General features: G+C 35.6%; 2 protein-coding genes and 1 long non-coding RNA gene across 4 annotated transcripts in view; all 3 read right to left on the reverse strand.

The window, feature by feature from the left end:
* The window catches only part of c17h14orf180 (chromosome 17 C14orf180 homolog), a 42,747-nt gene that overhangs the window by 16,080 nt on the left and 9,281 nt on the right, over positions 1 to 17,386 (reverse strand). For both annotated transcript variants that reach the window (XM_065288672.2, XM_065288673.2), the window contains exon 3: positions 15,526 to 15,612. In XM_065288672.2, the coding sequence (XP_065144744.1) occupies positions 15,526 to 15,612 (87 nt within the window). The remainder of the gene's footprint in view (positions 1 to 15,525; positions 15,613 to 17,386) is intronic.
* LOC135778200 (uncharacterized) lies at positions 795 to 5,316 on the reverse strand. The gene is made up of 4 exons (XM_073812339.1): positions 4,295 to 5,316; positions 3,588 to 3,755; positions 2,462 to 3,057; positions 795 to 1,728 (listed from the first exon to the last, which is right to left on the reverse strand). The coding sequence occupies exons 1-4, from the start codon at positions 4,462 to 4,464 to the stop codon at positions 1,694 to 1,696; spliced, it is 969 nt and encodes a 322-aa protein (XP_073668440.1). The 5' UTR covers positions 4,465 to 5,316; the 3' UTR covers positions 795 to 1,693.
* Positions 7,806 to 10,520, reverse strand: LOC135778370 (uncharacterized). Its single transcript, XR_010544551.2, has 4 exons — positions 10,381 to 10,520; positions 9,629 to 9,718; positions 9,451 to 9,530; positions 7,806 to 9,272 (listed from the first exon to the last, which is right to left on the reverse strand). It is a non-coding gene; the product is annotated as an uncharacterized lncRNA (long non-coding RNA).

Consider the following 17,386-nt stretch of genomic DNA (forward strand, 5'->3'; position numbering starts at 1 on the left):
ATTACATTTCTGACGTGTTCCAAATAAAAAAGAGCTAAATGTTAACCTCTTAGACGTCGAGCCAGCCTCCCCCCCCCACTCTGGCAAATGGCATACCCAAAATAAAAAGGCTGTTGCTCATGCAACATACTATCTACAAACATAACCAATGTGTCTTTTGAAAGCTAACACTTCAAATTTTACTATTAGAAATGCAGAACTGTTCTAGCAATAACTATTTCATAGATATGGCAGCAGAAATACAGCTTTCAAGATATTTTCTCTTTTGAAAAATTTCCATTTTTACATTTCTATGGCAAAATAATTAACAAGCCAGTGGTAAATGAGCCTGAAAATATAATTGATCTACAACCACAGGTCTTGACAGTCTATTTTGAAAATTTGAAGTTGATACAAGCAAAAATGGGATTTTTACAAGCTTTTTTGTTAGTGTATGTCTGGGTGTCTTTCCAAAAAAAGCCACTTGGAGACTCCAAAGGGACACTTGGTACCACCTTCTACATTGCGGTATAACATGCTTATCTGACCATTTCCACACATTTTATTCCTGATTTAGTGTGTGACAGAACAATATACACTGTTTTTCTGGAAAATACTAACTTTCTGGATGTATTTTAAAAGGCATTTATGTGCATTTTCTCTGTGTGCTACTTGAAGCCTCCAAAAGGACACCCGATTACTTACTCATATAAAATGAAACAATGTCTTTATTCACTTACATGATTTTGCATGGTTTAGGAAAATGTACAACATTATAGCACAAATGAAATTGTATTTATAGGTTTTTATATGTTTACAATATAGTAGTCATCAACAACCTGTGATAAAAAATTATTGCACGTAGCTTGGCAGTGCTTTGAGATGACTCAAAAATACAAACTATTTACAATGTATTGCACGTAGCTTGGCAGTGCTGTGACATGAGTCAAAAATACAAATTTCACAAAGTATTGCACGTAGCTTGGCAGTGCTGTGACATGAGTCAAAAATACAATATATTTACAAAGTAGTGCACGTAGCTTGGCAGTGCTGTGACATGAGTCAAAAATACTAACTATTTACAAAGTATTGCACGTAGCTTGGCAGTGCAGTGACATGAGTCAAAAATACTAACTATTTACCAATTATTGCACATAGCTTGGCAGTGCTGTGACATGAGTCAAAAATACAATATATTTACAAAGTAGTGCACGTAGCTTGGCAGTGCTGTGACATGAGTCAAAAAATAGAACTATTTACAAAACAAACTATTTACAACATGTTGCACATGGCTAGGCAGTGTTGATACTTAGGTCCAACGGGAAAAGCTGATTATGAAACTCATAAAAGCAGTTTCTGTTAGGCTGGAAGCAAAAACCTACATCACAAACATGGCACTGTACGGGAGTGTTCCGCTGGCACACCTTGCACTTCCGCCTCCCTACAGTGCTGTCTGTGGTGATGTACACCGGCAAATGGCACACACCACAAGAAGGACGTGGTGGAGTTTCAACAGCCAAGCTTTTGGTGGGCAGTCCTGCAAGTTCCAAAATGAGTGTCTCTCGGAACGCTTTCTGGGATAATGGCTTCTGATTTGTAGTCTTGGCCAATTCCTTGTGTAAAATGAAAGCATTTACCACAGCGATGTCAACAAAGTGGTAAAAAAAGGTCCGGTACCACTTTCTCGTCTTGTGCAGGACATTGTAGTACCCAATTAGTGCATCCGAAAGATCCACTCCTCCCATGTTCCTAAAAAAATATATAATTGCAGAAAACAAAACATATATATGAATATGTGTGTATATATATGAATATTATTCTATACAAAACAATGTTATGTACTGTAATACAATGAAATAGGAAAAAAATACAAACCTATTGTAGTCTTTCACAGCAGCTGGAACAGGGACATCCATAAGTGACCAAGATCCATCCTTTCCTTTCACCCTTCTTTGCACAGTGTCACCATCAAAGGCTTTATGAAAAGTGGAGGCGACCAGAACCTCCCTAGTGTCTTTCCACTCCACAAACAAGAGCTTGTTGTCTCTTATCCAATGGATAGTGCCACGGGAAGCTTTCTTGGGCATCTTGTTCAGAGATGTTTTTGGAAAGCCTTTTCTGTTTGGTCGAATGGTGCCACATGCATATATCTTTTTGGAAAGGAGGTCTCGGAAGAGGGTTGGGCTGGTATAAAAGTTATCAACATAAAGCTTATAACCACTTCCCAATACCTTCTCATTTACAAGCTGCATAACTGCATTGTAGCTCAGTCCGTTTTCTGTGCACTGGTCAGTAGCAGACTTGCCCTCGTAAACAAAGAAGTCCCAGGTGTATCCAGTAATGGAATCAGCCAGAACAAACAGTTTGAAACCCCACTTGGTTGGTTTATTTTTCATATACTGTTTGAGTCCACTTCTGGCTTTTGATGAGACCATTCTTTCATCCACAGATATATTCTGAAAGGGATGGAAAAATGCCTTACTGTTTTCTCTGATCATGTCATAGAGAGGTTGTATCTTTTGGAGACGGTCAAAGGCTGGTGTTCCTTTTTTCTTCTCATTCTCTTCATCAGCCCTAGGGTCACTCAAATGTAGAGAGCTGGTAATTCGAAGGAACTTCCTAGACGACATAATTCTCGTAGGCAGAGGCAGACTGTAGAGAGTGGACTTCCTCCAGTAGTCTGAAAGTGAACACAGTTTCACAATTCCCATGTAAATCACCATCCCCAGGTAAGACATCATGTCAGGCACAGTAATGTCTTTCCATGGCTTGCCCTTTGCTACATGTTGCATGGATCCATATGAGTTGGAGTTTGCCACTAGTGTCTGCAGTACAGTTGATGAAAAAAACAACTGAAACAGCTGCAGGGGACTGTAGGAAGCTGTTGTGATGAGCTGTGCTCCAGTACTGCGTAGAGGCCTGAAGATGATTTCAGGAAGGTCACTGCAGTCTACAACATCACTGCACCATGTATTCGTGGATGTGGTTGGTGAGTCAGCAGGTGTCCGTCTCCCTTTTTTTCTTCCCTTGCCATTAGACTGATGTCCAGTTTCATGATGATCAACAGAGGTACCCTCACTATAGAGAGAACACATACAGGATTAGAAATATACTTACAATCATGTATACAATATATTGCTCATCATGCCTGCTCTATTCATACATGAAATTCACACTTTAGGATTATGGCTATCAGAGTAATGTACCATCAGGCCAGCTCTATTCATACACAAAATTCACACTTTAGGACTATGGCTATCAGAGTAATGGACCAGCAGGCCTGCTCTATTCATACACAAAATTCACCCTTTAGGATTATGGCTATCACAGTAATGGACCAGCAGGCCTGCTCTATTCATACACAAAATTCACACTTTGGGATTATGGCTATCACAGTAATGGACCATCAGGCCAGCTCTATTCAAACACAAAATTCACCCTTTAGGATTATGGCTATCACAGTAATGTACCAGCAGGCCTGTTTTAGTGATGCCATTTGCACAAATTCACAATACTACCTTACAATAATCTGTCAACAGTCTGCCTCGAAGTACAGTTTTTTTTTTTCTAAAAAAAACATGCACAAAACAGCATTATATTTCACCTACCATAAAGTACTGGGTGAGTCAGATGGAGTAGATTCTATCCGTGTCCTTTTCTTTCCTCTTCCCTTGGCACCGGTGAAGGCAGGTGAAGATGTTTTAGACGGGCAGGAATGCTTTGTCTGTGGTCCAGAGGCCTCTGGTAACCACTCTTCATCAGAAGTGTCAGCATCCCTATTGACATTTACAAATAGGTTTAGAAATGCGTCTTCTAATGCAACTGATAATATCACACAGTAAAACTATCACATATTCACTGCATTTTCCTCCCATTGATGCATAAGATATTTTTACTTGTACATAGAGTAAAACATGTGTCATATGCTTTATATAATAGTGTTTCTAAGTGATGACGCAATAAGATCTTTTTACTTTTACATACAGTAAAACATGTGTCATATGCTTTACATAATAGCGTTTCTAAATGATGCTAATGGCTACAACAAACTGTATTAGAAACTCACTTTGTACTATAAAAACAACTTAGAAAGAGCTTGTTACATATTGCGCATTTGCGCATATAAGTTACCAGTCTTCAAATACGTCATATCATTATATCGCTATATCAGCAATTGAATAACACCGTGATTACACGACGCATCAATGCACTCATAATGTATAATAGTCAAGGTAATAAAACGTCTTTCACTAAACAAATGTAATACGAAGTAAGAATAATACAGTACAGATCGCTGAAATAAATAAAAACTTACCGATCTAAAAAAGGATCAAGACCGTCTAAAAACATTTCCTCTTGTTCCGAGTCGATACTGGAAACACTTTCTTCTTCGGAATCCTCAACATTTTCTTCATCACTGCTTCGCATAAGTTCTTCCAACGCAGCAGTAGGAGAAAAAAACTTCTGTCCACGTCGCTGGTCCATTGTCAGTATAGTGCTAACAAGCAGGTGAATCTCAAAGCCGTATGTGTCACAAGCACGAGTGCGCAACTCTCTGGAGAGCTAATGTTTACGCACATATAACAACACTGTAATATGAAAGCCATTATGCAAATCTGCACATGGGCGTATCCGTCATATCATTAGCTACACGTCACAAGACACTACATGATTTCAATTGGTCATTTGTCCATTTTTTTTATAAAAAACTGTTGCATACGCACAAGCAAACGCTACCTGGAGCACACGCCCCCTTTCACTATTTTACAAGTTTGCGAGGGTAGTTTTTATCAGAAATGACTTGAACTACTCTAATTTTGTTTAGAACACTCTACTAGATGCGCTGACGAGTTTGGATTTATCGGAAAATGTGTTAGAAAGACATAATCGTCGAGTGAACGGGAGTATGACGTCATGTTTACTGGATATCAGGGATGTAAACAATGGACATATAAACCCTTTTTTTTACCGGTCAGTGTGTTTTGTGCAAATATTTACTATGGATATTGGATACTGGACTACTTTTCTTAGAAGAGCAATACATGTTACCATTATTTGACCAGACATCTCGATGCTATAACACAAAAGGTAAGGATTCGTCCGCTTTGTTATAGCTTTGCATTGTTTGACTATTCATACAGAATAACCAAAAACTCCTTCTAAGTTATTTATATTGTTGAATGCATAAACGCATATGAATCGGTGTACTTTTATCTTTCAAACGGTGTATTGGTTGACCACATTGTTGACTAAGTATTGTTTAAATGAGCAAGGAATGTAAACAGTTAGCGTTCGGCTGTAATGGCGAGGCCGCCCATGATCTTTGTCTGTTAACTTGTTAAGCCTGAAATCTGTATATGCATTGCTGTTTATTACTGACAGGATGATGGATTTTGATTTAAAAAGTTATCTTACAATTACAGTAGGATGCTATTAATTGTCATAGCATTAGATGGAAAAATATAAAACCACTTAAAGTAGATAATCATTTAATTTAATACTATATATATATATATATATATATATATATATATATATATATAGATAGATAGATAGATAGATAGATAGATAGATAGATAGATAGATAGATAGATAGATAGATAGATAGATAGATAGATAGAGATATATATTGGCATTTGTAGTTGTCACATGTAGGATGAATATATTAATGGGTGAGACATTGATTTCATGCACAATGCTCATAATAAATTAGGCCTGTGGTTATTCTTTATACAAAATTGCAAAAAAAGTCCCCAGCTGTCACTGGGACAGCACCCTTTAGGTCCTAATATGTACCATTTAGGTACAGATATGTATATAATATGTATACACTGTATACCTTTGAGGTATTAATATGCAATCTTTAGGAACAAAGTTGTACTTGTTGAAAGGGTACCATCCAACTAGGGACCTGCATAACTTCATTTATCCACTGAAAAGGCCATTTGGTTAAAAGTAATTTCATTTAAGAAGCCTACATTTCAGAGAAAGAGGTTCAGCATCATTTCTTTGCTGAGCCAAAGAAAAACTACTAAATTATAAAAAGGCTATACTGTAAATTCTTAGCTTGGTGTATATATAAGCCTTTAGGCTAGAGGGAAGAAATCATGCCAGGACTCAACCAAAGCGCTGAATCAGGCAGCGTTTCCATGGTACTCAAGAGCTCTTTATGAGGTAATGTATAGCTTGGTCATTTATCTCCCTGAGTTCTCTCTGGCCATGCAGAGCTCTGCGCTGCCTCAGCAGCATGCAGGCAGTCAGAGGAACGGCAGACTACTGCCAGGCAGCAGATTGATGTTTCTTATTCATCCATGAATACTGGTGCATCTCAGCGCAAATAAAGATGAAGTTCAGTTACTGTACAGTAAATAGATTCCTACTCTCTGACTTTATAGCATAGGGCAGATTCTGCCATTGGATCAATAACGTTTCTGTGTGTTGTCTACTGTATGTTCAAGAAATTTTTGTCAAATCAATATGAATATTTACGATTAAAAGATCTTTGTACATTGGGTCAAACATACTTTTTGCACGTTTAAAAAATAAATATGACCTCATGTTACATACCCCAATTACACTTACACAACTTCTGTCCATCATAAAATCAGATCAGGTTCGATTTTCTGTTAGTTCGTTTTTTTTTTTTTTTAAATCAGAGCCTCCCTACAAGCGAATGCCAAAATCAAGAATATCGTCTGATGAGTTGATCCAGATCATCTTGCAATACAAAATATGACAAACAAATTGAGGAATACAAGTAAAAAGGAATATAAAGACTGATAGAAAGGGCCATGATTGTCAAGTATGATAGCCCACACTCGAAAAATGACATCTGCATTTAACTCAACCCAGTGTAGTAGGGCTGAAACGATTCATCGAGTTACTCGATTAACTCGATTCAAAAAATTCCTCGAGGCAAAAATTCTGCCTCGAAGCCTCGTTAAATTCCTATGACGCGCCCTCACGCACCGAGATCTGATTCACACGGACCGCTGTTCAATGTTCAGGAAGTACATCATAGCGCGTGATACATTTTGAATTTAGTTGGCGCGATGGCGAGAATGTCTAAAGTTTGAGATCATTACATTCTTATCATTACTTACATTCAGTATCTGAACCGAAAACATCCACTGCTGTTTCACCAAGCGTCGATGAAACAAGGTAACGTAGCCGCTGATTTTAATCCCATACTGTATTTGTAGCGATGTATGTTATGCGTTTGACTAGATATGATGTTTAGCTTTGATGTTTTTAAGTAGTAAACATATTCACGTTCACTTGCAAGAGAGTATAGCTTAAAAAAGAACCCCTTCACACACACACACGCATGCATGCACCCTCGTCTCTCACGCGAGTCAGACCAATCACATATGCTTAAACTTTTATGTAGCCACGCAACAATAATTTCAGCATGCATTCACTGTATACACTGCATGAAAAGAGGTGTATCCGTACTAGGAAACTCCTGTAAACACCACTGATTTTCGGAAGTATCTACTAGTTCCACTGAGGGTAAACTTCTAATTCCACCAAGTTAGGAAACTCCCGTAATGATACCAATTCGGATGTATCTTGCTGAGGGGATATTCCTGTGGTACATGCAGCCATTTGTTGCCATGGCAAATAATCCCATTGAAGATTTTGTCAGGGGACATTTTCACACCTACAGAGGAACTGGGATTTCACACCTTTGCACAATTCTAGTGTCCCCATTGGTGTTTAATCCCAACACTGATTGGTTGCTTTTAAAACTCCCTCCCAAAACTCTGACAACTATTGGGACACAACTTTGAAACTTTCCAGTTGAGATGATTTGATTGGTTACACTTTGTATTTAGCCCAACCCAAGCCCTCATAGTTTAGTGACTTGATTGGTTATTTGCCTGCTATGCAGATGGACTACAATCCCCCCCCCACTATATCCTACTATACACCCCCAAAAACCTTAAAAAAATAAAAACTTGAATTGAGTTTGAAATGTTTATTTAATAAAAAAACTGAACAATCCACAATTGTCACAATCACAAAATAATATTACACATAAATATTAGAAGTTGCATACATAAACAATACTATTTAAACTTATAAATATACAGACAGAGAAAGCAATATTAGAGTAAAATAAAACAAAATAAAAGCAACAATGAAAACTAAATTCAAAAAAGTACAATGTAATGTAGCAGTGGCGGTTGCAAATTCAAAATAAGTGTTCGGAGTGTCATGTGTGTTGCTTGTGTTTTTAAAATGTGTTTGTTGCTTCATGTAAACCATGTGCATCACGTGTTTAGTCAAAACACGTGATGCACATACACGCACTCGACACGCAGAACACATATTTTGAAATTGGGAACCACACAAATGACGGGCTATATACATGTTGTGACAAACTTCGCATCGAGTGCTCACAAAAAACAAGTCACCAGCTGCCACTGTAATGTAGTAAATATCTAAATAAAATAAACAACAACTATATTGATCTTGCTTTAAGAAATCAGTCCTACACTGCAAAAAAATTACTCTCTTACATAGTATTATTTTCTTGTTTTTAGTAGAAATATTATTTAAATTAAAATGCTTTTTCTTGATGAACAAAATGACCTAAGAAAATAAGTCTAGTTTTAGACAAAATAAATAAACACACACACACATTAAGTGAATTTGTGCTTAAAACAAGCAAAAATATCTGCCAATGGTGTGAGAAAAAAATCTTACGTTTTCTTTTTTCATAAAAACTTAATTTAAGCACAATTTTCTCAATCCATTGTTAAGATATTTTTGCTTGTTTAGGCACAAATTTACTTAAATTGTATATTTTTGTCTAAAAACTACACATATTTTCTTAGGTAATTTTGCTCATCAAAAAAATACATCTTGATTTAAGAATTTTTAGTTTTTCTACTGAAAACAAGATAAAAATCCTAAGTTAGAAAGTGATTTTTTGCAGTGTAGATTCAATAGCAGAGCTCTGTCTTGGAATTATTCAAACATTTCTCACTGTAACACTGTAATTTCTCACATTTAAAACCATTCAAGTTTTAAAACACATAGATTTGAGTACTGTGAACTTAAAAAAATTGAGTCACATGCAGTTATGCACTTATATTTAAGTTCACACTACCTAAATATAAGTGCATAATTGCACAAGACTTAAGTTCACAGTACTCAAATGTATGTTTTTTAAAACTTAATGGTTTAAGGCAACCGATTTCCTTAAATGGTTTGAGTTAAGTTAACTGTTGTCAGCAAAGGTAAAGTTGATGCACCCTCATCTGGACAGACATCTCTTTGGAGCCCTTTGAAAATATAAAAGTACATATAAGTATTTGGCATAATACTAATACACATATACAGATACACACGACAAATCAAATGACATATAATTAAAGTTGTACATTTTAGAAAGTTTACATTAAACTGTACAAAGATACAACAATATATGATCAAAGAACTTCATAATATACATCTTCTTACTTCATTTTCTGTGTTGATGTCCTCAGAGTCTCTGTGTTGTTCTGCAGCTTCATTACAGTAGGCTACTTCAATATAGTTGTCTATCAAACACAGAATAAAAAAATAGAATCACATACATCATAACACATCTATTAACCATTTAACCTCTTTAATTTAATAATTTCATTATTAAACTTACATCATTTTGGCCAGATTGCAGTGACATCAATTTATTCAGTGTCTGGATCAGTCTGATGTTTTGCCCCCACTGTTACTTCATTATATTTCTCTGGCAAACACAGAATTAAAAATCAAAAATCACATACATCATAACATATCTGTTTACTATTTAACCTGTTTGATTTTTAAAATTGAACCACAAAGTTGACCACAGTGTACATGACCTCTGTAAACACAAACATGAATAGACTTCAAATTTAAAAAGATGAAGAACAGCAAACATATAACGTTAAAATATATTATGACTCCAAGCTTCGTTACAATTAGCATCTAGGTTCTCTCAAAGTCTTGAAAAATAAGCAGCATCTACCAGAACTAAAGCAATGAGCTTTTAACAACAAAAGATCATGTGCATCATTTAAAATAGCAGAGAGACACTTGCTAGCTGCTAACATTTCCAACACACAAGTTACTGTTGCTTTGTTTGTTTTAAGCAAAGAACGTCTCATCTTGGCTTCTTTAAAGTTTTGTTTTTAAAAATTTAAACATCAAATTGATTCTTCTAACAGCCCGGTTTGAATGTTACTTCGCGTATTTTTAACCTCATGTTTACCGCTGTGTACCACGTATACCCTTAAAGTTTTACTGTTTGTGCTTTAAATTCAAACAGTTGTAGTATAAAGACAAAAACGAATCATAGTAAATAACATAATATGAACAAATAGGCAACCGATCAGCGTGATGCAGGCAAATGAATTAAATCAAACTTACCGTAATGTCGATGAGCAAACAAAGAGACCAACTCCATGCAGTAACGGTTCGCGATTTTGAATCTTCCCGTCAAGCCCATAGGTAAAGCGGTCGCACCTGAAGGCAGATGAGTGGGTGCAGGTGCATCCTGGGAAATGAAGTCCTTTGGCGTTGTTTCTTCTTGATCCTCTGCTCGCACTTTATATACTTTTTATGATCCGCATTTTCACACTATGCATTGTTCTTTATACTTGATAATTAATAAAAAAATAAAAATAAATGTTTTTATAAAGTTTATTACGTTGATAAAGCATGTTTAGTTGAAAAACATGTTAACAGTTATTTTGAATGATGCTCAGATTTTCTTAAATATAAAATCTTTGTGAATCAGCACTTTCTTGATGAAATACAAAACTCTGTATAAACATGCCTCAGGAATTATGTCTGGGTTTAGTGGATTAGCTGCCATACTAATCATTGGAAACATTTAACGTATACCTAAATGAATTTTTACTTAAATATAAGTAAATATAAACTAATACTGAGTTAAGACATGTAGCCTAATTAATTTATTGTAAATGATTGCATTAACTAACAATGAAAAACATGTCATGTTGTAGTTAATGATGACTCTTCAATAGTTTATGATTAGTACATGCCTTAACTCAGCATAAGTTCATGTTAAAGTAAAAATGCATGTATGTCTTTTTTCACTGTGATATATTGACCCTTATTATATTATAAAGTCTACATCTCTTTTATTAAATTGATTGATTGAAGACAAACATTATAATATGTGGACTAACTTTGTACAAGAATGCATTATCATATGCTAAAAGTTACCTCCTCAGATAGACTAGAACATTGATTGGTGCCCAAACATTTTCCTTACAAGGGCCAAACCTGACTGAGGGCCGTGGGCCAAAAGTAAATGTTGTTGTGTTATATTAAAATTAAAGTTGCCCTGATAACCCCTAATTTATAATTTTAAAAATAAATAAGCAAACATTACTCTGTTTATGCATAACTTATGCAGTTTTATTTTCCAAGGCTTTTTGTAGAAAAAAGAAATCGTTTTGCCAATCATTTTAAATATCCTTTTCTCTGTGTGCCACTGCCGCAACCTCTTCATTTTTAGCCTATAGTACCCGAGTCCATTAATTTCCGTGATGCATTTTATACACCTTCAAGAATGCATGAAACATAAAAAAATTTACCTTAATCCCTTGCATTTAATTTTAATTTACATTTTGTAATGTAAAAATACAACAAAAAATGATACATTTTAGAAAATGTTTAATAAAAAATACGAACATCTGCGTCAATGACTTTTGTTTTCTTTTTCCTTATCTCACGTGGCATGATGGACCAAATTAAAGGTCTATTGTGGGCCAACTTTGGGCACCTCTGGATTAAAAGTACAGTAGCTGACAGGTATCTGCAGATATGTTTACCCGAGTTTGTCAGTCTGTATCACCCAACATGTTTTGCATTCATATGTGAAAGACTGTCTTTTAGATTATGGACCTGTCTATTGATATTTTTGTTTCCAATTTATCAACATCCTAGCTAGCAAAAATGAGTTACATGATGTCATTTGAACGGCTTCTTTTAAACGATGTATGCAGCATTGAGAGATACGTGCACAATATTCTGACCTAGGGCAGTTGGAGACATGTTTTCAAAGTGTTGTAAATATATATTCTGAAATAACATTTGTTGCATTTCTCTTGAGTCAGAGACATAATTTTCACACATTAAAATGGTAATTGTGTTCATTGAATTTTAGTTATTTTGAATTATGCTTAGTTTCTTAAATAGACTAATTAAATTATATTAATGGTAAACGTATTTAGAAAACACAGTTTTTATGTACCACAATACTGTATGTGCGGTCTTAAAGAGACATGGTTAACCCCCCACCCCACTCAGCTCTGAAAACAAAGAAGACACCTCTACCTGTGGGTCATTAACATATAAAAAGCCCTTCACACCTCACACCCACCCCTCCTCACAACCAGCTGTAAGGATTCCTGGAAACTTCCACCAGTTCCTACATACATCCACAAACGTAAGGTTTCTGGATGTTTAACGAGTTTACTATGGTGTATTACCTTTCCAAGCACTCTGCCTCGAAAATCTGGCAAACCTAAAGTTTAGCAGAGATTTCCCATCCCGTATTTGTCCGTATACAGCTCTTTTCATGCAGTGATACAGCGGGACGTGATGTTGTGAGTTTTCGAACGGATTCTTAACCTAAAATGCATCGCAAGTGATTCAAACCAAATGCAGCGTTCTATTGAATATGAAAATGAATGTATGTATTTCTGCCGAAACCAAATTGCAATGAAGCAACTGAACGTCTGACTGGGGTGTCACTCTTCCTCACGCACAGACACACAAACACAGGTGCACGTGTGCGCGCGCTCGCACACACACAGGTTGTTACCATAGCAAATAGGCTCACCCCAGAAATTATATATTATTTGTTAGTAGCCTAATGGTAAATGCTGCAGGTGTAGAAATGTACATAAGCCAGATATTTACTTTGATGTCAGGGCTAGATTACAGCATGAAACCTGTTGTGCATATTAATAAATTAAAGTGCACTGCTTAATTGTTGGCACTTATAAACACTAAATGGGTAAAAATTGAAATAATTAGGCTTATTTTTTGGAGCCGAATGTCAATACCTCTGTTTTTTAAAAATAAAAGCCAAATGCTTGAACATTTTTACAGCCACGTCATTTTCGTTATGCATTATTTGTTTTGGTTGTTTAAAAACACACACAAAATTTTATCCGATTACTCAATTAATCGATCGATTCAGTGCTAGATTACTCGATTACAAAATCAATAGCTGCAGCCCTACAGTGTAGTGAATGCGCGCACATGCTCCCTAAGCAGTGGACAGTAGCCCCTACCAGAAATAGTGCTAACGTTACGAAGACTTCTTTTTGTGTTGTATTTTCTAATTGTTTTGCAACGGATGAATTAATACACATTGGATACAGTTGCAAGGTTTTTGTGTGTGACGAATTTGTAAGATAACAAATAGGAAAGAAACGCATATGAAAATTACAGACTACAGCAGGGGTTCTCAAAGTTTACATTCAAAGGTCCAAATCTGAATTCTCATCATTTTCATAGGTCCGGAAAAACTGGTTATTACAAAAATTGTCAAGCATGGTAATAAGTTTACGTATGTAAATCATTTGTTTATATAACAAATCAACACCAACAGTTTGGGAAAAACATAACAAGTGTATTTTGCATTTAAAGTAAAAACATTTTTTAAACATAAACACAAGAAATATGCCAAAAGTAATCAGGTGCAAAATACAGAGCAACCTAATGAGAGAAATGGCAGAGTTTGTTTTCCATCAGATGCATAAACCATGGCAAAAAAAGTGTGGTTGGTAGGCAGAGACACTGACCAAAATTAGGGGTGCACCTATAAACGCACCTATGCTTCTCAATGAATTACGGTGAAATGCCGGTACATCCAAAAGCCAGGGGGCGCTCTCGTGCAGAAACTCAATATGCGCTGCAGTCGAAGAACCAGACACACGCAGCTCCGGGAAATGTCTTAAGGATATATTTATATTGCTGTTCTTCAAACCTTTTTAGGTATTTTCATGATAATAAAGAATATGTATAAAGATTATGTTTGACGAGTTCTTTTTCAAATGCATGTTTTAAACGACTCAAACCAACAGTGATTTCAGATTGATAAGGACTTACTGATCAAAAGCCGTAGTACATGAAGTAGCTGTGCATAATATCTGGGTGTGATGGCTACAGCGTGACACAGGAAATTTTTTAATAACTCGTTTTATTTTCGGACCAGGAATATTCTTAAATCTAAAAAGAAGAGAAAACTAAACGAATGGTTTACAAGTTTAATATGCATTTGTAAAGTAGCAAATGCACACATTTTACACAGAAATTAATGCACTTGTACTATGAAGTGGACACGTCGGGTCCGGATCAAGTTCCCGTCGGGTCCGGATCCGGACCGGAGTCCGGACTTTGAGAACCCCTGGACTACAGTGTACAAAGATCTTAAGTGGGGCAAGGCCAATTGGGTGTTCCAAGTGATTTTGCTACAGTATGTGCTTGCTGTACTCAGAGCCCAATCCCCCCTATAACCAGGCTACGCGAGCTGCTTAGGGCCCTGCACCATTAGGGGCCCAAGTACTAATGTAACAGATTAAGGGCTTTTTTAGAAAACACGTGTCAATGTCATAATTAAGAAGTATTCTGATGAGTGTCACAGTAATGTACATGTGGCAAAAATGGACAGCTATAAGATAATACGTGTTTTAGTTAACATTTAGTTTATAGCTTTATTTAAGCAGAGACAGTGAATGTTTTTTTAAGAACACATGACAGGTCCCCCTCACAAAGTTGCTTAAGGTCCCCAGAAGGCCAGGATCGGCTCTGGCTGCACTATTCTTGATTATTAACACAATGTTTACGCAGTAACTGCATACCTAAGATTGTAGTAAACAAATAAATGAGATTGTACAAAGTTATATGAATTAACCACTTCCATGCAGTAACTGTATAGCTAAGATTGAAGTTCAACAAATAAATCAGATTGTACAAAGATATATGAATTAGCCACAATTCAAGTCTGAATTTTAACAAACACAATTATTACCATGATACAATTTTTTTTACAACGCCTTAACATAAACTGCTTAGCATAAGCAAAAGCTTTAGCTAGCACTAAAGTCTCGCTTTATGTACATAAAATGTACATTCTGTAAAATATATCCTTGGTATTTTTAAAATTGAATGAGTAAGGGTATGTCAAATGTAATGTCAAATATTAAAATCAATGTGAAATCAATAATTAAAATCAAGCTTTAATGTTCCCAATTTTTATATTTAGATTATGAGACTTTAGTCTGGATTTCATAGACAGTGTCACAAATACGATCTATATATGTATATATTTAGCATATGTCTGAAGTATTTAAAAAAAGACCTTTGTGTGAGTCGAAAGTCAACTAACTTTGCTACCCAAGAGTTCAGTACAACTTATATATCCACAGACAGCTTTTAAATCTCTAGTACACTTTGATCAAAGAAACATGTATCCACCGAATAGCACCATAAAAAGAAGCGTTTAGGTAAAGCTATAAAATGTGGACCTGCCTGTGCTTCCCTGCAGCGAGGTGAGCTCGATCAATGCCACTTCGTAGAACATCTTCTCCGCCTGAATGAACTGCAGAGCTTTCCCATCTGATTTTATATGGGTGAAGGATTAGACATGCTTGTCACCAGAAATAGCCTTTTGTTATGATCACACACGGCACCAATAACTCAGAAATTCTATGAAATTCTGATTTGTTCTGCCGCTAATCATCACCAGATATAACAGAAAATAAGTTATTGAAAGTGTTTACTGGACACTTAAGGTTTTGCCTGAACAAAAAACAAGAGAAATGTTCAAATTTATATTCTAGCTGGAGGCCTGTGTGCTATTTTGATTCCTCTGTGTTTGTGTCACCCACTATTTATCTCTATAGAAAGACACACAGCTTGTGGTGATGCTATAAATAGACAGTGAAGAGTATTTCCAAAGGCCTGGAAGAGGGGGGGAATGTTTTGTAAGATAATATTTGCTCATAACATGTGTCATTACAAAGCCTTGGCCAGGAAGGAAATGTTCTTAAAATAGACATGAATAGCTTTTTATTTTTATGTGTAGGGACTCTATTTTTGTATCACAAAGTTCACCTGAAACCCTTCTTAGAATCTTAAAAGTTGTGATAAATTTACTTATTTATTTAAAAGGGATATTTCGTGTTTTTGGTAAAACATCTTCTTAAATAAATTTTCTTTAAAGGATTTAAACCTTTACAAAGGCCCAAATATGTACCATTTAGGTATAGATATGTACATCTGGTACCAATAATACTAATATGAACTCCTTAGGCGCAATATGAAAGTTACGTTGCTTTTAAACATAAGCAAAACAAAAAAAATGTTAACAGGAGCAAGATATTTCCAGGTGTCCCAGGCATATTTTTAGATCCCAGCTGGGTGATGAACATGTGAATTTGCTGACTAACATGATTATTTTCAAAGTGATTCATCTATTTGTGGTGCATGTGATGAGAACGGCTGAATAAATGGTGGCACAAATGTATTCCGCATTGATTTTGTAATAAATTTTGCTTTTTAATTCAGCATTTCCTTCCTCTCTGTACTCAGCTTGATTAAAAGTCTGTGTCCTTGTGCGTCATATTTTTGAAATATTTGTAAATGTATTCATGACACAAGCAATGCTCCCACTGTTTATCCAGATTAGCATTTTTAGAGCTTGAAACCGCTATTTTACATGTGTGAATGAGGCGTGGGCATAAAAAGCTTTCTGTATTGACAATGCATTTTATATTAGTTTACAGTATAAAATATGACCAAAGAGCTGGCAAGAACCCTGACTAACTACACTCTGGAATGCTGATGACTAAATAATCCTGTAATGTAGAACATTATTGTGTAATATGTGCCTGGTTATTTATCTGTAATATTTTTGTGATATGATTTGTTTTGCTTGATTTTCATCACAACAGTTGTCATGATAAGTTTTGTGACAACATCAACACTATCTCTGAGATTTCAGAAGACATTATAAAATTAGATTTTCAAACGTGTTAGAAGGGTTGGAATGGTTTAAATTAACATTTGAGACATACAAAAACGTGAAATGCATGTGACCTGTCAAAAATACATGTTAAATCTTCTATCCCTTAAAATAATTTTTCAGGCATAAATAAAAAATAAACAGGATTTAGAATTGAATCTTAAGCATTTTTCACTTAGCTTGCTTAATCCACTGCCTCTGTGATTAAGCTGTTACTGACCGCTGGTCTAGGATCAGTTTCACCAACCCAAATTCAAATCTCAAATCTAATCTGCCTACTTCATAAAAAGGCTCTCTATAATACAAAAAAAATCCATAAACTTTTTCATAAAGTTTATAATTTTCCATTCACATTGTTAGAATATA

Source organism: Paramisgurnus dabryanus, chromosome 17, assembly GCF_030506205.2.
Source record: "Paramisgurnus dabryanus chromosome 17, PD_genome_1.1, whole genome shotgun sequence".
Classification (NCBI taxonomy): Eukaryota; Metazoa; Chordata; class Actinopteri; order Cypriniformes; family Cobitidae; genus Paramisgurnus; species Paramisgurnus dabryanus.

What these genes read in the sequence shown, in the direction of transcription:
- LOC135778200 (XM_073812339.1), bottom strand. Translation starts at nt 4,464, where the DNA reads ATGGACCAGCGACGTGGACAGAAGTTTTTTTCTCCTACTGCTGCGTTG. An exon ending in GACTCACCCAGTACTTTATG is followed by an intron (nt 3,058 to 3,587) that starts GTAGGTGAAATA and finishes TTCTCTCTATAG; the next exon opens with TGAGGGTACCTCTGTTGATC. An exon ending in TGACATGATCAGAGAAAACA is followed by an intron (nt 1,729 to 2,461) that starts GTAAGGCATTTT and finishes ATATTTTTTTAG; the next exon opens with GAACATGGGAGGAGTGGATC.